The sequence below is a fragment of the Pelodiscus sinensis genome, chromosome 17, assembly GCF_049634645.1.
Source record: "Pelodiscus sinensis isolate JC-2024 chromosome 17, ASM4963464v1, whole genome shotgun sequence".
NCBI lineage: Eukaryota > Metazoa > Chordata > Testudines > Trionychidae > Pelodiscus > Pelodiscus sinensis.
The window spans coordinates 34,973,309-34,994,982 of record NC_134727.1 but is presented as its reverse complement, the minus strand read 5'-3'; the positions used below and the strand labels follow the sequence as shown (position 1 = coordinate 34,994,982).

General features: G+C 55.3%; 1 protein-coding gene across 3 annotated transcripts in view; it reads left to right on the top strand.

Moving 5' to 3' along the window:
• Positions 1–21,674, top strand: part of PDGFRB (platelet derived growth factor receptor beta) — a 75,339-nt gene that overhangs the window by 27,639 nt on the left and 26,026 nt on the right. For 2 of the 3 annotated variants that reach the window (XM_075900541.1, XM_075900542.1), the window contains 11 exons: positions 2,882–2,956; positions 6,262–6,552; positions 7,384–7,650; positions 9,814–9,941; positions 10,988–11,162; positions 11,344–11,536; positions 11,780–11,895; positions 13,026–13,152; positions 14,993–15,204; positions 20,623–20,723; positions 21,043–21,175. In XM_075900541.1, coding sequence (XP_075756656.1) covers positions 2,882–2,956; positions 6,262–6,552; positions 7,384–7,650; positions 9,814–9,941; positions 10,988–11,162; positions 11,344–11,536; positions 11,780–11,895; positions 13,026–13,152; positions 14,993–15,204; positions 20,623–20,723; positions 21,043–21,175 — 1,818 coding nt within the window. The remainder of the gene's footprint in view (positions 1–2,881; positions 2,957–6,261; positions 6,553–7,383; positions 7,651–9,813; positions 9,942–10,987; positions 11,163–11,343; positions 11,537–11,779; positions 11,896–13,025; positions 13,153–14,992; positions 15,205–20,622; positions 20,724–21,042; positions 21,176–21,674) is intronic. The other variant, XM_075900540.1, reaches the window with a different exon arrangement.

Here is a 21,674-nt window from a genome sequence, read left to right as displayed (position 1 = left end):
TAAAACCCATTTCGCTCTCACGCCAAGCAGACAGAGGCACAGCTACAGGGACAGGCCGTAGCTAAAGCCCGTCGGGATTTCTTTAGATACTGGCATGCCAGGGAGACTCCTGATCAGGTCACCTCGTTAGTGACATCACAAGCATATCGCTGCCTTTGCATTTGTCTCTTCATTGGCTCCAGATCCAACATTCCCCGGCAGGGGCAGCCGACAGACTTCACCAGGCCCAGGGCAAGGTGTGGGAGGGGCGGCTCTGAGCCTTCAGAAGGGGCGGAGCCTCAAGTGGAAGGGGCGGGGCTTGGATTGAGCCTCCCCCAGCGCAGCCCTTCAGCACCACCCAGAGCTCCAGCAGTGATTTAAAGGGCCCAGGGCTTTAGCTACTGATGTTGCCATGCTAGCAGCAGCCAGGAGCCTGGGCCCTTTTAAATAGGTGGGCCTCGGGGCAGCTGCCCCCTTTGCCTCCCCACCCCTGTTGACGGGCCTGTTCCCCAGTACTTTGGGAGGTGGAGGAATAATATCGTTGCAAGGGGGCGGGTCAGCCCATCACAATGATCAGGCATGGCCGTGACGTTCAGGCCCCGCCTCCTGTAATCCCTCCGGTAGCTGCGCCTAGGAGGTGGCTTGCCGTTGGGAGTGGGGTCCTGTGCTCTGTGTCGGTTCTGTGTTACCGTCCATTTGGGATTCAGTGGTTAGGCAGCGTGAGATGGTCTCCGTAGGCTTCCCCCCATCCCAGGGAGTTGTGGACTATTTTCCCACCTAGGGTTGCCAGGTGTCCGGCATTGTACCAAGCAGTCCAGTATTTGCGCTCTTTGTCCGGTAAAAAAAATTCCCGGTCAGCTCCCCTGCACCACCCCCCAGCTCTGCTTCCTGCCGGCTGGTTCCTCTTCCTGATCTCCCCCGGACAGCGCCGCTGCACCCCTGCCCCTGCCAGCTCTGCTTCCCGCTCCCCCTTGTCTGCCCCCCCCTTCTTCCTGGCCAGCCCCGTTGCCCCTGAGCCCTCCCCAGCTCTGCTTCCCGCCCCCCCTTCCTCCTGGCCAGCCCCGCCCCCTCCCGGCCGGTTCCTCCCCCTCTCCCCGCCCACGATCAAGTGTGTCTGGTTTTTTTTGGGGGGGTCTACCTGGTAACCCTATTCCCACCAGGGTTTTTAATGGGGAACCTCGTACTGTATCTGAGGGCTGGAGAAAGGGTTTGGTGAGACTGCGGGGTAGTTTGGACTGACAGTGTCTGTCTCTCCTGCATGTGTCTCTGGAGACGATAGAAGGCTAGCAGGGGCAGTTGGTTGTGCTGAGGGGAGTGGGGAAGCCTCAGCACATGGAAATCACCCGATCTTGAATGTCCCATCACTTATTCTGCACAAGGATGCGTGAGCCAAGGGCTAAGCCTTGTAGAAAATTTTCCATAACAACTTTTTGTGTGTGCGGTAAAATCAGGTTTCTGACTCAAACAAAATGTGTGTGGTAAGGGTCTGCTTTCCTGAGAAACACTCGATATTTTGCAAGAGAACCCCAAACACCCAAAATGTATTAGTTTCGCAACAAGACATTGGATTATTCCATAGAAAAAGAACCCATGGGCCCATCTTCAGGCCAGGCCCAAGGCAGCTGGCTGCGCCATGCAGCTGGGTGGCTCCCAGCCAGGGCAGTGGGTGGTCAGTTGGGCGCCAAGCAGTGTGAGGCCCTGAAGGCGTGGGGCCAAAGGCAACTGTCTTCCTTGCGGTTCCCTAAGGCCTGCCCACCTTTCTCCACAAGGCACGAGCCAAGGGGAGAAGAGAGTAAGGAAAGAAGGAGGAAAGAGCAGGGTTCTGCAGCTGGTACAGTTCAAAAGAGGGAGACTTTTTAAAAAAATCCCCCAAACAAAAAACAAACCAATCAGCAGGTTGTGACTCATTTCACTGGAACACTCAGCAAAATCCCTGGTCCCAAGAGATGCTGTAGCATCCACCTATAAGGCTATGTCTACACTGCGGTTTTTTTGCAGAAGAGGATATGCAAATGGCATGCTCATTTGCATATCTTCTTCCAATTCTTTTTGCGGAAGCCCCGTGTAGGTGGGACCATTTGTTGGGGGAAAAAAACCCTTTTTCGCAAGATCCTGTAAACCTCGATTTTTGAGGCATGAGGGATCTTGCGAGAAAGGGTTTTTTTCTGCCAAATGGCCCCATCTACATGGGGCTTTTTAGTGCCAAAAACCTCTTCCACAAAAAGAATCGGCAGATGATATGCAAATGAGTGCGCCATTTGCATAGCCTCTTCCGCAAAAAAAACACAGTGTAGACATAGCCTAAGTGACTCCGGAATGAGGGAAACCAGGCAGGCCTGCTAAGAGAGACACAGAGAGGGTCACACTGGACCATGGCCTGAGATGAGCAGAAGGTTGGAAGGAAGCATGAGGCCCCTGGCATGGTGACAGCTGGCGAGGGATGCCTTGGCACAGCCCCGCTCCAGTTTTCTCCTGAGGAGTTGGGTGGTTTCGCTGTGTTCTTTGGAAGGCTCACCTAGACCGCCCCGTGATTAGGATCCAGCAGCCACAGGAACGCAGGAATAACAAGACAGCTCCATTTGTCTGTCACCTGCAGCCAGATAGTTCTCAAGAGGGGGCTAAGGGGCAGAGGGGTTTGGCTCTGGGCAGGGGGGAAGGCAGGAGGTTTGAGAAGGGGAGTAAACCCCACAAGCCGGGATCTTCATCAGCCTCAAACTGGCACAAGGGCTGTTGAAATGTGAACTGAAAGGGTCCTGCTCCCGCCCGACACACTGGGGCTGCACAGGGGTGGTCTGGGGGCTGGGAGGGGGTGGGTAACCATACAGCTAGGGAGATGGGGGGCAGACCTAGGAGTCCTTTCTGGTCTCGGCATCACTGTGCTAATTCTGGGCTGTTTGGACAGGACGTGGCCTGCAGTGCAGTGGAACCCCCGCCATGCTGCCTCCATCCCTGAAGATGCTCCTCCTCGTCCTCGCAGGTGAGCGTGCGATTGGGTGTGGCTCTTTGCTGGCATGCAGGGCCATGCTAAGGGGGCCGTGGAGCCTGGGGCGATCGCCCTCCCCCGCAGGGCTCCCCATCCCTGCTCCACCCCTTTCCCCAAGCCCTGCCCCTGCTCTACCCCCGCTCTGCTCCCTCACCCCGTTCCCCGAGCAACACGGCCTGAAGGCTCACAGGGAGCCTGGCGCGGCAGTAGCAGCAATAGCCACCACCCCCCCACCCCCCCGGCCCACACTCATCATGCAGGCGGCAGGAGCCAGAATGGCCCAGCAGCCAGCTCCACCCCACCACGGTGTCCTCTCCCTGCCTGCCCGTTCCCTGCTTCTCCGCCGTGCCAGGAAGCAGAGTGTCCTGGGTCCAAGACGTTCCACTTCCCCCTGCCACGGAGACGCCAAGCGGCTCTCACCGCCCACAGAGTGAGTGGGGGTGCGACCCCTTCTGTCGCCCCGCACCAGGCCCCCGTAATTCCCCGGGTCCCTCCCGTCCATAGGACTGTTGGGGTGGCTGCTGCAGGGCCCCCAAAAGCACAGGGCCTGAGGCGGCCCCCTGATTCATCCTGTGGGCGGGGTGGCTCTGCTGACACGTGTGGATTCCCTAAGGATGCTTCCTGCCACGGGGACAGAACCAGCGGGACAATGGGGCTGGGATGAACACGAACACGAACACACACGTAGTTGTGCATCCCCTTCCAATGCACAGACATCCACCCCACCCCTCCACAGGCAGACCCGACAGCCACGCCCGCATCCCTGTTTAAAGTGCTCTCTCTCTCCCCTGCTCTGGGCAGGTGAGGTACTTGTAGCCTCGCCTGGGCCCTCTCCTCCGCCACACCCCACACAATGCTTTAGGCATCCAGAGGTGGGGGCTGAATTGACTCCTGCATGTGCCCTGCAATTCCAGGCTGCTTCGTCAGCCAGGCACACGTGTGTGCGGGCGAGTCGGAGCCAAGAGCGCAGCTAGGAAGCCGGCGGCAAGGGAAGTGTCAGGAAGCGACACAGGAAGCAATTCAGGAAGATGTTGCCTCCTGTATCGCTTCCAAGGGATTTCCTGGAACGTTTATTTTTGCTCCTCTTTAAAACAAACAGACCAAAAAAGTGGTCCGGTCTCATCCATGTCTCTCGCCACGTGGCTCCGTGGGACCAGAGCCAAGTGGGAGGGAGCTCCCTAGCAGACCACCTGTCACAGCTAATGCCTGACCCTTCTGGGCCTTCAGGAGATGCATTGGAGCCCTCCGGTGACAAGGGAGTGCGGCAAAATTGAGCTGGTGTCACTTCTGTGACATCGACATTTGGACTCAGGGTTTTCGGTCTAAATGAACCGGAGCAAGGGGGCTGCTGGGAAGCATGACCATCCATGATGGACCCTTGGGCTGCCTCCTGGGCAGCTTCTCAGAGCTCTGTCCACCCCAAAAGAGCCCCCTCCGAGGTCCCAATGGCAGGTGTTGGCATCATGGCGTAAGATGCTGAATTTGCCTTAGTGCATCCACGTTTTCAAAGGCTGGCAGCTGACTCACACCTGGACTGTTTGCATGCTCACTGGCTGTACCGTTGCACCCCAAATTTGCACATGCAACGTGAGCAGTGTGCACCGTTGCCTGTTACGTGTGGGAGGTGGTCCTTTAGGTTATAGCACAGTGTCGGAAGTCAGGAGGATCTGGGTTCTAATCCCAAATTAACCACAGACTCGTGAGGTGACCTTGCCTGTGTCTCTTAACCATGCTGCGGGGGCTCCATTTTCCCACCTGTAAATAGGGGCAAAACCACTTACTTACCCCAGCATTGTTCTGAGGCTGAATGCATTAACGAGTGTAACGGGGAAAGCGTTAATTCTGATGCTCTGCTTAATGCGGATGGCAGAGATGGTGGGTCTGGAGGATCCATTCAGAACTTGTGGTTTCCAAAGGCAGCAGAAGGATTTTGACCTGCCTTCTCACTCCGATGAATGGGGGTTGTTTGTCTACATATTCTTGCCAGCTCCCAAACCCCCGGGAGGGGGGCAGCAGCAGGTGGGTGCGCTCATTACCAGTGGCTGTGCAGGCGACAGCGGGAGTTCCCATGCTGCTGTGTGGCTTGCACGCATACTGGAGTGGTGGTTTCATTCCTGAATGTCACAACAGGTTACTTACCGTTGTGACGGACCAGGCTGGGTCTGGGCTCGGCTGAGGGCATCTGCTCAGGGCGAATTGCTCAAACTCAGGTCTCCTTACAACCCTCAGACTGGGGACCTTCCCAAATTGGCCACAAACCCATCACACCAAGCGCTTCAGCTGCCAATCTGGCCAGCCTGAAGCCTCCAGAGCAAAACCCCTCAGACACTCCAGCTCTTCCTGTGCCCCAATCAGCTTCAGGCCTAACACACAGGCGAGGGGTTTTAGAACCCAATCTCACCTACCCCAAATGGGTTTTTCCGGTCCCAAGAAACCAGCCACAGTTCCCAGGTCAGTTTACACTCTGGATCTTACCCACAAGACCACGCTAAGACAATCCTTTAGAATTTACAATCTAAAGGTTTATTAATAAAAGAAAGAAAAGCATGAGAGTGAGGTTGTTAAAGAAAATACATTACGTGCATCGAATCATCCAGTTCTCCATACAGGCTCTTAGCAGAGATGTTATAAACTGCTATCTTAAAAGTCTCTGGCATACATCCTATGTCAGGATGGGTCCACAATTCTTTCCGGCTTGTTGTTCCCTGCAAGGCTGCATCTGGGATCAGGAGCTAAACTGAAGACCAGATGGAGGGTGCCACATGGCACTTACGTACCTCCCCTGGCATCTTCCTGGCCAGAGAAGGTCACATGGTCCAACGACCTATCCCTGTGTCCCATGCTGGCAGCCCTTCAGCCCTGGCTGGTTTGCAGTTGTCAGTCACATTCCTGAGGTGTGTATGGCACCTAGCGATTCATTGTCCCTGGAGCCGAGCTAATTAGCACAGTCACCGGCTGAACGTTCTTTGCCTATTGCTCTGCCTCCGACAGAGAATTTTCCAGCATCCCTGCAGAGAACGTTTAAACTCCACATACAGATATCACACAAGTACATGAATCACATATACAGAATCAGTAGAACACAAGCTTTCATGTGCCACCTCACATGGCCCCCTTTGTATACACTTTGGGGCAAACACCCCCCCATGGGTGCAGCAGTGATCTGGCTGCTCCCCTTAAAATCCAGTAACGTGACAACCGTTACAAATCAAATGGTCCTGCTGTAGGCCCTGCGCCAGCTCCCTCTGAGCTCACTGGCTCCGCTGCCGCCCTCTGATTGAGTCCGTACGCTCTCCTAGGTTTGCCCGCCACGGCCTCCACAGGCACCACGCTGCGCATTTCGCCCAGCGACCCCGAAGTCGTCCTCCCTCTCTCAAGCAACTTTTCACTGACGTGCTCGGGGGAGGCCGAGGTGATCTGGGAACGAGACATGCAGCCCATCGCCGCCTCGCCCGAGCAGCGGGACGGCACCTTCACCAGCACGCTCACGCTCTGGGACGTGACGGGCCTTGACACGGGGGAGTACGCCTGCAGCTACAACCACTCCCAGAAGCCCATGGAGAGGAAGGCCGTCTATGTCTTTGTGCCAGGTAGGGGACAGAGCACCCCCGTCTCCTCTCTGGGTGCATCTCTGCGGGGGGGGGGGGGAGGAGATGGAGGCCCGTGGAAAGGTGGGGCTGAATTTTAGATTGCGCCTCACACTGACGATAGGTTCGTCTGCTCTCGCAGTCGGGGCTGGGGGATGACAGGACGTAAGATAATGACTGACACGTGGGAGGCTAGAGTCACCTGTCTGCACTGGTGGGAGGCTAGAGTCACCTCTGAAGCCCCCTCCCCAGAGGCAGGGTGCAGATTATTAGAACTAAGACTCCCGCAGGTGAAGGGTGAGGGTGGGGGAGCTCATTGGAAAGAAAAAGTGAGTGAAATGCACCAGGTGGAGAACAAAGCACACAGCTCCAATGGCCCATGTGCCTAGCGATAACCCCAGCAGCTCTGGGAGTGCTGGAGGGAATGCCCCTGGCGTTCAGCATGTCCGTCTGCAAGTAGAAGTGCGATCCCATCCCTCGGCAAGTGGGCAGTCACAATCAGGGCCGCAAAGCCAGCTCTTCTGTCGCTCTCGTCAGTGCTTTTTTAGTTAAAAAAAAAAAAAAGTGCCATTACTCCAGCGGAAAGTTGTTGAGCAAAAAAAAAAAAAGCTGGAGTGGGGCTGGCATTGCCCTTTTAAAAAGCCAGAGTGGGACTGGCATTGCCCTTTTAAGATATTCAGTCCCTTTAAGACACGTGGCCCAGCTGACTGTCAGACATTTGCGTACAGAGGTGCCGGTGTGCTCCGTTCGTTCCAGGTAAGCTCTGGGCAGTGCCGTCACAAAAAAAGCACTGGCTCTCATAACCGGATTGCCTTCCTCCTTTCCCTTCTGCAGACCCCTCCTTGGTCTTCCTCCCCCCCGGCCCCGAGGACTCCTTCATCTTCATCATCGGCTCCAGCGAGGCCACCATCCCGTGCCGCGTGACCGACCCTCAGGCCACGGTGACTCTCTATGAGAAGAAGGTCAAGATCCCGATTCCCGCAGACTATGACAGGCAGCAAGGTTTCAAGGGGTTCTTCGAGGACAAGACCTACATCTGCAGCGTGACGCTGGGCGAGCGGGAGGTGCACTCCGACCCGTATTATGTCTACAGAATCCAGGGTGAGCCGCTTCGTAGGCCTGCCTGGGGGGGGGGGTGGCTCAGAGGGGTCAAGGCTGGTCTGTGTAAAGCCGTGGTAGGCAAGCTGTGGTCTGCAGGCCCCCCACAGCTCATTGGGATTCTATGTGTGGCCCATGAGATACTTTGTTTACTGTTGCCGATGCACAAATGTGCCAGATTCTGCTGGTTTCCATCCGTGTCGTTTTTTTCCTACCAGTGTGATTAAAGTGACACACACACAGGAGCGGCCTGAGGCCGGCTGCGGCAGCTGGCGCTCTGGGTGGAAGGCGCGATCGGCACCCCCGCCTGCACGGCTGTCAATGGCCGTGACGTCATCATCAGGCACCCGGACCCGCAGCACCCTAGGCAACTGCCTAGTTTGCCTAGGTCCACGGGCCGCCCCTGCACACACATAGTGCAAGGGCACGTGAAGTGAAGTGCGTGCTGATTGCACACTGACTGTGAGAGCCGTGCGCTGTCTCTGCACCCAATCAAAGTGCTGCTCCCGTTCAATCCCCACACCCCGCAAGTTCTAGGCATGCAAGCACAGTGAGCAACACTGCCCTGTCCCGAGAGACTGTCTTGGTTCCGGCAATCTTACGGCCCACTGAGATGGAGGAGGGCCCCTCATGCAGCCCACTCACTAGCCTAGGTTGCCGTCGCTGGTCTAAGGGCAGCTGCAGCCCCCCTCCGGGTTAAATATGGACTCCCTGCCTCATCTAAGGGCTGAAAGCCTCCGGCTCTTGCCTGGGAGAGGCTGGTGCTGCACCTTGGTTGGCTCACAGCACTGCAGCTAGAGGCAGGTGGCAGGATTCGGGCACTGCTCTCTCTGGGCTACGATTTGCCATCGTTTACCAAGGTTCCCTCTAAGCTGCGTGGGCCCCGCAGCCGCGTAAGGAGCTCCGTGAATGAGCCCCACCAAGGGGCTCAGGGCTACCACACGGAGCTGCCTATTTAGGGGAGGGGCACGTCTCCCTCAGCGACAGCAGCAGCTCCCTGCTGGGGACAGAGCAGCGAGTCTGTCCCGGCCCGTAGGGAGGGGACATGTCCCTACCGACTGGAGAAACTCGCTGCTCTGAGCTGCTGCTGGCGCTGATGGAAAAGCGCCCCTCCCCCTGCCAGGCAGCTCCATCTGGAGCCCTGAGCCCCTGGGGCCGTGCTGCCGTGCAGGTTAGAGGGAACCCACCTCTCCACTGGCCTCACCAAAAGGAGCTTGCTCCCTGGTAAATCAAAGCAGAATCTAGGCCTGTGGGCTCACTGAGGCTACGGCTACACTGCCGGGTTTTTTCAGAAGAAGATATGCAAATCGTGCTCGCATTTGCATATCTTCTTCCAGTTCTTTTTGCGGAAGAGGTTTTGCTGCTATTCGGCCCCCTGTAGACGAGGCCAAATGTTGGATGAAAACCCTCTTTCACAAGACTCTGTAAACCTCGATTTACGAGGAATAAAGGGTCTTGCGGAAAGAGTGATTTTTTTCCAACATTCGGCCCCCGTCTACATGGAGCTAAATAGCAGCAAAACCTCTTCTGCCAAGAGAATCAGAAGAAGATATGCAAATGCGAGCACGATTTGCATAACTTCTTCGGAAAAAAAATGGCAGTATAGCCATAGCCTCAGTTTCCAGACTCTCCTCTCAGGACCAAACCCCTCTCCCCAGCCCGGTTCTCCCTGTCCAGAGCTGCTCCCAGTGACAAGCTCCAACGATGGGCATTGGGCCCGCGCACGCCTTCCCTGCTCAGCCTGCAGCTCCCGCTCCTGGGGAAGGGGACATGCTCACAGGGCCGTGAAGTGGGCACGAGGCGGAGCAGGTCCGAGCCCCGCTGGAGTCCCTCCTGCAGAATTCCCTGGGTTCCCCAGGAGCACATTAAGATCACATTGCTGCCCCACGCCAGGGCGCTGGTCGGAGCATGGGACATTTTGTCATTGGACTCAGCTGAGATCATAATCCCTGGGCATGTGTGTGTAGTGGCCAGCGCCCTGTACCGCGAGGCGCTGCGTGGCCAGAGAGAACAGAGGCCACCTCTGCCCCAGAGAGCTTCCAGGCTCGTTGAAAGACGAGACGCAGGCAGGGCAGTAGCGGGAAGCAATGAGACGATCGTGTCGGTGGGGTAGGCCGGGGTCCCAGCTTTGATTCACCCCTGGCTGTCCCCCTCCCTCCTCTCCAGTCTCCTCCCTGAACGTTTCCATCGGGGCAGTGCAGACCATGGTGAAGCGAGGCGAGAACATCACAGTGATGTGCACCGTGAGCGACAACGAAGTGGTCGACTTCAGCTGGTCTTACCCTCGCAAGGAGGTGAGTGTAACCGGCCTGGCAGCTCCTCCCTTTGCCCGCTGTGCCAGGGCCACGTAGCAGTGTCAGGCTGGGCTGCCTCCTTCATGGCAGGAGCCCCCAGACTTGGCACCCCCCGCAGTGCCGAGGTGGCATCTGGCTCCCTGCCACTCACAGCCTGTTCCGTGGCCCCTTCGGTGTCTTCCTGGCACAGGCTGGGAGGCTGCTGCAGGTCTCAGCTTGGCAAGGCCCTTGGGTGCGTTGGCCAAGACAGCAGCTCTCAGGGTCTGCACTGCTGCCGGGCGAGGCCGTCCCACGTCCACCCCCGACCCCAACGGGGAGACGATGGCCCACAGGCTCCTGCACAGCAGCTGGGAGTCCTGGGATTGTGACCTTGGGCAGGCCGCTCACAGCTCTGGTGGCCTGGAAGGCGGATTGAAGCTGGCAGGTCACAGCCAGGCACCTGCTCCCCCAACCTGTCCAAACACCTCACAATCATTAACGCTTCTGGGAGGGAGGGAAGAGCCGTGATCCCTGTTGACAGATGGGAAACCGAGGCACAGAGCGACTACGTGGCCCATGCAAGGTCACCTACGTGGCAAAGCGGGGGGTGATCCCAGGTCTCCCTAGTCCAAGGCTGGTGCCCTAAACCACTGGGCCATTCTTCCTCCGTGGGGCCTAAGTCTGCTGGTCCGTGCTCCCTCCCCAAGCCGACTGGGCCTGTCGTGTCTGTGGAGGCAATGCAGGCTCGGTTCAAATTGACTGAGGCAGGCGGGGAGAGCCCGGGCGAGGTGGGAGAGCCGCTCTCCCCTTGCCACACCCCCTGCCACTTGTGATGCCTGTCAGCGCCTCGGGAGCAGGGCCGGGGGACTCGGAAGGGAGCGTCATCCGTCGCTCCTGCCCCGGGGGCCCAAGCACAAGGCCAGCCCTGTTCATGGCTGACCCCGCAGTGTGTTCCGAGCCGAGCACACATGGAGTCCGGATTGCAGCGCTCCCCTGGCCTGGCGGGCTCCTTGCTGTCGAGTTCTGATCTCACGGGGGGGGGGGGATCTCCTCTCTCCCCGGCGCAGGCGGGTAAGGCTGTGGAGCCGGTGACAGACTTCTTGCCCGGATCCAGCTATGAAATCCGCTCCATCGTCACCATCCAGGACGCAGAGCTGGAGGACGCTGGCACCTACAGCTGCCACGTCTCCGAGGTCTCCCACCAGAATAAGGACAGGAAGGACATTGAGATCCGCGTGATCGGTGCGTTGCCACCCGCGCGGGGCCAGCGAGCTCTGGGCACCTGCTAGCCCTGCCACCTGCCTGTGCCCGGGCCGCACAGGCTTGGTGTCTCCCCTCTCCCTCTCCGCCGGGCCTTCTCCTCTCCTGGGGGCAGGCCCCAGGGCGGGGCTGCTGACCCCGCTCCCCTGTGAACCGCCTGCAGAGCGCGGCTTTGTGAGGTTCCACACCGGCCTGACCGACGTCGAGCTGGCCGAGGTGCACAAGAGCCACACCATCCAGGTGCAGCTCGAGGCCTATCCGCCGCCAACCATCCTGTGGCTGAAGGACAACGAGACCCTGAGGGTGGGGAACAGCAGCGAGTTCGCCATCACCAGCAAGAGCCTGTCAGAAACCAGGTGGGTGGAACCAGGCCCTGCCCAGACATGGCTGTGGCCGGGGCCCAGCGAGAGAGCCACTCTCACCCAGCGTGGAGCAAAGGGGTGGGAATTCTCCATGCGCCGCGAGGCGAGGAGGCCTCCACAGCGATCCTGACTCGATGGTTTGCTGTGCGGTTTCTGTGTACGCCTCGGCTGGGTGGGCGGGAGAGAGTCACCCAGGGAGCCTCTTCCCATCTTCACTGTGTGGAATCCTTTCCTCAGGTACCAAACCACTCTGACCCTGGTGCGGGTGAAGCAGAAGGAAGGGGGGTTCTACACCGTCCGGGTGTCCCACGAAGACGACACGCAGGAGCTGTCCTTCTACCTGCAAATTAACGGTGAGGAGACAGCGCCACCGACCTTTGATACCCACGGTGTTAGACAACCTAACAGCCCCCTCCTCAACTCTCAGCTGGACGCAAAGACCCGGCTGCTCAGACTCACTGGACCCCTGGGAAGAGGGGGCATCTCCTCGCTCCCAGAGGGGGTGGGGCCTTGCGGGGAGGGGAGGAGCCTCAGGTGGGAGGGGCGGGGCCAGGCCTAGCCATCTCAAGCATCCCTCAGTGTTACCAAGAATGCGCCACGCAGGGCTTCGGCAACAATTTAAAGGGCCCAAGGCTCCAGCTGCCATCGCTGCCACAATAGCGGCAGCAGCAGCCCGAAGTCCTGGGCCTTTTTCCCCCCACATTGTCGAGCCAGTTGTTTCCATTTGGTTCATCGGGCGGCAGTGCGCACCATGCTGCCTGTGTGTGTTCCAGCCTACGGAGGGTCAGAGGGCCAGTAGTTTTTTGCAGGAAATTTTGGGGCAGGAAAGTTGTGGAGGGTTTTTTTTTTTCTTCTGATTTGTTCCAAATCTTTAACCAAAACCCGTATTTTCATGGTCCTCCAAAGAACTTAACCAAAAAACAAAAAAAGTGTTGCTGGAAATATCCCCCCTCCACCTCCGCTGTTCCACTTTCACAGTGTGGTGCGACTTGTGGGCCCCGAGTGAAAAGGGCGTGGGTCTAGCAGGGAGCTGAGCCCACTTGCATTGGCTCTAAATTTGGCCCTTAAATTTCAGCCCGTCCGTGGTGGAGAAGAGCTTTCTGCCCGTCTCCTACCAGGTCTCAGGGCAGCATGGAAGGGAAACCTGCTGCCCGCCCCGGCTCATCCTCCGCCTCAAGGCAGGGGACACGCTCCTCCTTCATTCTAGCAGGCCATGAAGTTGTGTGGCTCTTGCTGAAAGCACCGAGACTGTGCACACCACCACCCCAGGCCTCTCCATAGCCCTCTGTAAGCGGCTACTTACTTCACTCTGGTTCCCCGGCGTGGATGGTTCCTGCCAGTCCCTCCCCCTCGCTCTCTCCGAACACACGCAGGTGCTGTGGGACCTCGCATGGCTCCATTAGCCAGCCTTTCCACCTGCCACCCCCCCGTCGCTTCCCTCCCGCGGGCAAAGCACACAGCTGACTCTCTCGTCTCTTCCCAGTGCCCGCCAAGGTGCTGCTGCTGAAGGAGAACAGCAACACCAGCAGCGGGGAGCAGACAGTCACGTGCGCCACAGAAGGGATGCCCGAGCCGGAGCTGAGCTGGTTCACCTGCAGCGACATCAAAGGGTGAGGGGGCCAGCGACCCACAGCATGCATGCTTTCCTTTCCTGGATCCGCCTTGACAGCCCCTGGGGGTGGGTGTCCTCTCACCCAAAGTGCCCAATAGCACCTCCTGCTGGGAGAAACCGGGAACCGGGCAGCGATGGGCATTTCTTGCCCCATTCCCAGACCTCTTACACCTGCTAGGGAAAGCCGGGACTGAATTTGCCTGAGTAATTGATGCAGTGGTGTGTCTACTTAGAGCTCCAGGAGCTCAGCCCTGAAGGGTTTGAGATCTCTGCTAGTGGAATAATGAAGATGGAGCTCTGGTTTTTCACCTCAGTGACTGTATTACCAGACGGGAGCCCCTTTGCACTGGCGTACAGACACCACACACCTGCCGTCCCTTCCCAGCACTCTTCGGGCATGTCTACACTAGGAATTAATGACTCCAGGTTTTACAGAGTTGAAATAGTGTGTCCCCACTGTGAGGAAGCCTTGAAATTAGTCTGAGGCAGGCTCCGTTAATGTGGGTGCGCTACCTCGACTTAGAGCCCCAGGAAGCACTGGGGAGTCATTCATCTGAATTGCTCTGGGGAGTCGTTATTTCAGTGTAGTGGCACCGGAGCGTCCTCACTACTGCTATTTCGAAATAACTATTTTGGAATTAGTGTTATTCCCCAAGGAAAGCGGGAGCACAGACTTCAAAATAAGCGGCCCGTTATTTCGAAATAATGGGTTTGGCGATGTGGACACTCCGCTTATAAATTCAGCCTAAGGGAGGTTATTTTGAAACTAGCCAATTAGCCCATCATAAGGCGGGATTTTCAGGTCTCTCCTCCGCGTTGGTCTTCTCTCCTGAGCCTCCGGTCTCTTGCTCCATCTCTCTCTCTCTCCTCTTTCTACTGCCTTCCCCCCCCCCCCTCTCAGCTCTCTTCCGCCTCCTGCCTCTCACTTGGGAGACCGCGGAGTCCAAACGGTCACTTGTACCACTTGCTCCCACGCGGCAGCCCAGCTGAGCGGCACAGAAATCAGCTGAGCGCCACGGCGGGAGGTGAAGGAGGGCGGGGCGGGGGACGTTCACAGCCAGGGGGCGGAGCCTGGAGCTACTGTCATGACGCATGTCACCGCCCCACCGCCCTTTGCCTCCCACCGTGGTGCTCGGCTGACTTCTGTGCCGCTCAGCTGGGCCGCCTCGGGGGAGCCCAAATGGCTGCTTGCGAACAGAACTCAGCCGAGCGCCATGGCGGGAGGCAAAAGAGGGCACGAAGGGGGGCAGGGCGGTGACGAACACGGGCAGGGGGCGGGGCCTGGCCGTGTACATCACCGCCCCGCCCCCTTTCCGCTCCCGCCATGGCACTCGGCTGACTTCCGCGCTGCTCAGCCAGGCCGCCGCAGGGGAGCAAGTTGTGCAAGCGGCCATTTGGGCCCTGCGCTTCCCATGCAGCACCAGTGTGCTGCATGGGGACTGCGGCGCCCGGATGGCCACTTGCTCCCCCGCGGCGGCCTGGCTGAGTGGTGCAGAAGTCAGCCGAGTGCCACGGCGGGAGGCGAAGGACATGACTCAGGCAACAGCACCACCCAGAGGGAACAGCCAGCATTTCGGCTCATTGGTGATGGTGCAAGAGAGATGCTGACAAATCCAGGGGTCTGCGCTGGCTGTTCTAGGAGAGACCCGGCGACAGGGAAGCCGGGGGGTGGGCGGGGAGGAGGGAAGTTCCATGGAGGATGAGCAGTTCTTCTCAAGGGTTTGCAGGGCAAAGTGAGGGTCACAAAGGGCTGAGCTAGACCAGCTATGAACACAGCATCCCGCAGCTTCGGGCTCCTGGGATTGTCTCCCATGTTTGGTGCTTATTCCAACGGGCAGGTGCGGCAGCCAGGAGCAGCCTACCAGGCTGCTGGGGAACAGCTCGGAGGAGATCAACCTGCAGACCGGCACCGTGTACCACGAGGCGCTGAAGGTTTACCAGGTGAACAGCAGTCTGCGGCTCCGCAGCATGGACGAGCGCCGGCTCATCCGATGCTCTGTGCAGAACCTCCTGGGTAGTGATTATCAGGACATCACCCTAGCCCCACACGGTGAGTGCCTGGTGCCTGCTCTACTTCTACCTGCTCTGACTGTGCAGGGCTCCGTGCTGGAAGCATAGCGCAGGCCGGGGGACTCTGCTGCTCCGAGGGTTTGCACAGGGGCGGATGAGAGTTTTGCGGGGCCCAGGGCAGCACAATTTTGCGTGGCCCCCCTTTGGAGAAAAAATAGAAAAAAGGCGTCAAATGCGCAAATTGACGGCTATTTTCATATTAAATATGCATTGGGTAAATTCGATAGAAACTTAATTTAGTTGGAAAATTTTTATTTTAATTAAATTGTAAGTCATTCTTAAACAAAATTCTGCATTAATAATTAAACATTTTCATTTGTATTTAAGTCTATTATAGCTGTCTAGCTCTTTTGGCAGCACATTCTTCAATTATGTCATTAAAGTCCATTTCTTTATACAGGTCGTTTTCAATCGATATAATCGAAAGACCTACAAAACGCTCGTGGCTCATAGTAGATCTTAAGTAATTCTTTATTAGTTTCAATTTAGAGAAACTTCTCTCTGCCGAAGCTACTGTCACTGGACTAGTTAGAAGTATCCTAAGAGTGATATAAATATTAGGATATGTGTCTTCCATATTGTTTGAACAAATTATTTTCAAACAATCATGAAGTGTAATACAACTGTCTGGAATAATTCTACAAAAGTTCTGCAACTCTTCGTAAAGATCTAAACCTTCAATGTCACAGGAGTCACCATCTTGTAGATTGACATGAAGATCCATACAATGTTTTTTTAGTGTGCCCTTATCCATTTCTTTGATGCTTTTCATATAATGTAGAAAACCAAATATGTCTTTGTGATTTCATAGTTTCTTCATAGAAACGAGCAGAATCAACAATTATCAAAAAGTAGTTTATTCGGTATGATTCCTCTGCGTTTTCAATAGGTTCATCATTTCCCTCATATAAAAACTTATTTGTTTTATTTGTTAGACATTTTTCCTGAAATGTTGGATTGATGTTCAATTCATCACACATCTCTTTGGCTGTAGTTAATGCACTTTGGAATCCTGAAGATCTGTATTCCTCCAAATATGATACAAGATACTTTAAATGATTTAAAGCAATATCCATTTCTATATTTCTCTTCTGCAGAATTTTGCTGGTAGTATTTATTTTAAGTAATACATCATACCAAATAACAAGGCTGGTTAAAAATTCATATGTTCTTAGATGCTTTCTGACAGCAAGTACTTCACATTTAAGTTTGTGATCCGTTACCGTATTTAAAAGTGCACTTAAAGCATTGTCTAATCAAGTTGTTTGAAATCGAATTGCTTTAACGCTTTCAATTCGGCACTCCCATCTAGTTTCCGAAAGTAGTTTTGGTGAAAGTAGAGGAGCATGTCTTTTAAATACATCCCATCTTGCTGTTGACACTGCAAAAATTGTGTAAATCCTTTGTATTATCCTGAAAAACGTCACCGCTTGCGTGGACGATTTTGCAATATCTCCCAACACTAAATTCAAATTGTGACAAGCACAGGATACATAGAAGGCTCTTCGATTTTCTTGTAAAATTAAAGCCTGCTCTCCTACATTTTTACCCTTCATATTAGCCCTGTTGTCATAAGCTTGTCCTCAACAGTCCTTTAAATCTAATCTTAGATCTTGGAGTTCATTTTTTAACCTTTCTGCTAACCCTCTTCCTGTTGTATCATCAACAACTAAAAAATTGATAAACTTTTCATCTATTTTAAAATCTTGATTTTCTATATTCACAAATCGGATTATCATCGATAATTGTTCTTGGTGACTGATGTCAGGAGTACAATCTAATATTATCGAATAATATTTTGCCTGCTTTACTTCATCAATTATGTGTTTCTTAACTTTTTCAGATATTGATATAATTAATTCATTTTTAATTAAGTGACTCAAAAAATGGTTTCGAGTGTCCTTTTCTGTAAAATGGTATACATGTTCTGCCATCACTGGGTCGAATTTAGCTAATAATTCAATTATTCCCCAAAAATTTCCATTATGGGATTGAAAAAGTTTTTTGGTTTTTCCTCTGAATGATAAATTTCAACTCACCATAAATATAATTATTTCAATTATACGTTTGAAAACTGCAATAAGTCTTTGTTTCTCTTTTTCTATCATGTTTTGCATCATCTTATCGATAGTTACTTTATTCTTCAAACGTTTTTGTAGATCTGTCCATTTAGTCATTCCTTCACGATGATTCTGTGAATTTTCATGCTCTTTTTTTATCTTTCAGCCAAATGTTTCCAGTCATTGAAACTGCCAGTGACAAGGGCAATTGGAATTGGTGCAAACAATTTGCAGCTAAAGCAGTACACAGTTTCTTGAAGTAAAGAATAAACTAACCACCTTCTTTCCATCATTTCTCCATTGTTTAATAATCTGGAGTAATGATTTGCTGAAAAAGATCTGTTTTGTTTATCTCTAGGAAATTTAAAACTTTTTATTTGTACGGGTCCTTGCTCAGCAATAAACAACCTGACTTTATCAGTTAGAATAGTTGGCCATTTTGCAGGGTCGGTTAAGCTACTTTTCGGGGCACATTCTAACTCACCATTATCGTCTTCTGATGAAAGCTCTTCTGAATACTTGGAATCAATTTCAACAAGATCTTTGCTACTAATGTTGACTTCAGCTATTGCAGATTCTTCTAAAAAAGGCAGATGATTTTGCTTTAGTTTGTCTAATAATCTTGATGTTATTACAGTTAATGGGTCATCTGGCAGATCTGATGCCGTTGAAGACGAAATTAATGTTGATGTTAATGGCAGATTTTGTTCTGTTGTCGCAATTGAAGTTGGAGTAAATGTGAATAATTCCATAGAATCTACTTCTACTGGATCTGAATGTGATGATAGTGACGATGATTGGGACTGTTGTGGTTCTTCATCTCATTTTTTTGTCTTTTGAACAAATTTTTTTCCGTAGTACCTTTTAGACTGAGATTACATTCTTCAAGTTTTCTTTTCTTCTTTAGTTTTTGGCTTCCCGACAAATATTTTCTACCTGCGTCTCTTGCTCTGCTAGTCATTTATAATTTGGGGTTGTTGGCGAATTTACACTTATAACATTTTTATTTATATGTAAAAAATGGAGTGAGTGACATGGGGCATGCGCCACAGCCACAACCGACAGGTGGTAGTGCGTGCGCAAATCAGTTTCAATGTCACCCGTTGCGTATTCACATTATTTCATTACACATGTTTCACATATCAATATTAAATGTTCATTATTAAAAAAACTAGCCAATAGCGCTTTTCAGGTCTCTCCTCCACGTCTGTTTCTCTCTCCTCCTCCTCCTGCCTCTCTCTATCTTTCTCTTCTCCTCCTCCTTCTGCCTCACTCTCCTTTTCTCTTCTCCTCCTCCTGCCTCACTCTCTCTCTTCTTCTTCTTCTTCTCCTCCTGCCTCTCACTGACAGAGCCCAAATGGCGGTTTGCACCAGCTGAGCGGTGCAGAGCCGAGTGCCACGGCGGGAGGCGAAGGGGGGCGGGGCAGTGACTTACGCGGCTGGGGGCAGGACCTGGAGCTTCTGGCATGCCCTTTGCCTCCCGCCATGGCCCTCGGCTGTGTTCTGCGCTGCGCAGCCGGGACGCCGCGCAGGAGCAAGCGGCACCGGTGCAAACCGCCGTTTGGGCTCCACTGGAGCAAGTGGCTCAAACGGCCATTTTGGCCCCGCGCGGCGGCTCGGCGCGGGGCCTACTGGAGTGTGGGGCCCGGGGCAGCCGCCCTGCTCGCCCTGCCCTATATCCGCCGCTGTGTCTGCAGCCTGCTCCTTTTGTTCACGTGGAAGAGGCCTCTGCTCAGGAGCGGCTCGAGTCCGGCTGCGGCAGCTGGCGCCCAAGGCAGAATGTGTGATCGGCGCCCCCGCCTGCATGGCCGTCAATGGGCCATCAGTGGGGTAACGTCCTCATCGGGCGCCATTGAAGGCCAAGTCGACCTATAGCCACGGGCCGCCACTGCCTCTGCTGATGAAGCAGCGTAGCTGGAGCCTTTGGTGCCCTTTGGATGTGGCCAGGGCCATCCTTACCCAGACACAGGACACGCCGCTGTGGAGGGCACCAGAAAATTTGGGGCACCGCTGAGTCTTAATGTCCAGCCTCCCGCCTCTTCCTAGCCCTGTTCTGTGGCTCTGCCATCTCCGGAGAGGAGCTAGTTCACTTACAAGCGGAGCTGTTCGCAGACACAGAGCCTGGGAAAAAGCCACTTCAGTGGTAATGAAGCCATTTAACAGGCCACGCCCGGGTCCCTCCTGCCCATTACTGTGTTAGTCCACAGGACCTGAGTTTCAAATTGACTTTAAAAATATTTCACTGGGGTGTTGCTGACGATGATAAAATCACAGCTCAAAAATACAGCCCCCCTCCCGTCCCCGCCCCGCCACTGCCGGGCTGCCATCGGGCATAGGGGCACCAGTTTTATAGCGCTGCGAAGGGCCCCATCAGTCCTAAGGATGGCCCTGGATGTGGCCAGCGTTGTGTGCCGTCGGCATGGGGCAACTTCAGTGTCTCCCCCTCCCCTCTCTGGCCAGTCTCTCTGCAGGGCTCCTGCCTCCTGCTTTGGAGTCTGTGCCCGCAGGGTAAAATGAACACATCCCTGTCGGTGCACAGTCCGTCTGAATGGCCTCGGTCCTGACATGGAGCGGTCACATCCGTGTGGAAACCAGGAGGGGGCGGATGTGCCAGAGCCAGACCCCACGGAGTCAGTGCGAAGGGAGAGCGGGAAGTTTTGCACAGAGAGCAAGTGGGCACCACGCCAGCTTCGTTAGCCACTTGTTATCCAGGCCACAGGCACCGGAGGGCGCCCCCCCCTCCCCACACACACACACACTTTTAGGCTGGGAAAGGGACCAGGGACAAGAACCCACACAGCTGAGCCAGCTCCTACCACGGGAGCCCATGGCTCTGTACGCCTCCCTGAGCCAAATCGCTTCCAAAAGCCCCTGGCCCTGCGGAGCTGTGCTGCCGCAAAGGGGCTGGAGCATCACCCCGAATCCCTTCCCACTGCCGGAGAATCCCCCCAGCCCTGGGTGCCTCTCTCCGGCTCCCATGCGGGATTAGTTCTAGGGGCCGGGAGCAATCATCCAGGGTGACCCCAAGCCCAGCAGAGAAGGGAGAGGCTGGGTCAGGATGAGCGAGGGATGGGAAAGCCAGCCAGGGGATGCCACAAGTCTGGCTAAGGGGCGTGTCCGTCCGTTTCCAGGGATGGACGGAGCGCGCCAAAATGTGCCCCAGCCCAGCACTGGCTGTGGGGGTTGATGTCAGCTGGGGGAGCGGGATTTGGAAAGGGGGGGGGGAGCAGAACTTATGGGGCAAGAAGGGGCAGGATCATAGCCGTCTTGGCTCGTTTCTCCGAGTGGGTGTTCTGGCTGGAGGGATCTGATGGTTTCCCATGTGGCTCTTGTTGCAGCCTTTCCCTTTAAGGTGGTCCTCATCTCCGGCATCCTGGCCTTGGTGGTGCTGGCCGTCGTCTTCCTGGCGATCCTCGTCATCGTGTGGAAGAAGGTCAGGGTGAGCCCACCCCCTTGGGACAGGGAGGTGGGAGGCCTCCTCCCTTTGACTGCAGGCCCCGAAAGGGCCTGGCTGGGCTGCCATGGGCAGCTGCCAAACAGCCCCCTCTTCTAGCTGCTCCGTACAGAGATGGAGCGCCCCCCGCCTCACCCGGCTCAGGCAGCCAGCTGCAGACCTTCCCTCAGCGTCCATGGCAGCGGGTTGTCTCCCTGAGGGGGCTGTGGGAGGCAGAGGGTGCAGAGGACCCGCCCCAGCACAGCCGTTGGCTCAGCTGTCCCTCCGGGCTGCACCCTCTGAGATCTCTCGTGTCCCCCGGCAGAAGCCTCGCTATGAAATCCGCTGGAAGGTGATTGAGTCGGTCAGCTCCGATGGACACGAGTACATCTACGTGGATCCCATGCAGCTCCCCTACGACTGCAGCTGGGAGCTCTCCAGGGACAAGCTGGTGCTAGGTAAGGGGGGCTCTCGAGGGGGCCGGGATGCCAAGTAAGGGATGGAAAAGAAGGGGGCACAGATGCAGGATCCCTGCAGCGGCAGAGTGTGCCTCCAACCCACCAGAGTGGGGGGGGGGCCTGTAGCCAGGGCCAGCTGGGCAGAAGACAGAGGGGCTGACTGACTGGCCAGGCCCTTGGGCAAGGTGTGGGGAGTGGGGACTGGCTCCGTGCCCTGGAAGGGGCGGAGCCTTAGGTAGAAGGGGAGGGGCTGGGACTAGGCTCCGCCCAGGCTCCAGCAGTGATTTAAAGGGCTGGGAACCCCAGGCTCTTTTGACTCGCCTGGCCCCAGGGCAACTGCCCTCCGTTTGTCAGCAGGCCTAGCGGGGGGGTGGGACTGAGGCGCTTCCATGGGTGTGTGTCCCCCACCCAGCGACGCTCTTCACCCTGGGAGACGGGTCGTGGGAAGCAAATACCGACCCTCCCGGAGAGAGCCTGTACCCCTTAGAGCATTTACAGG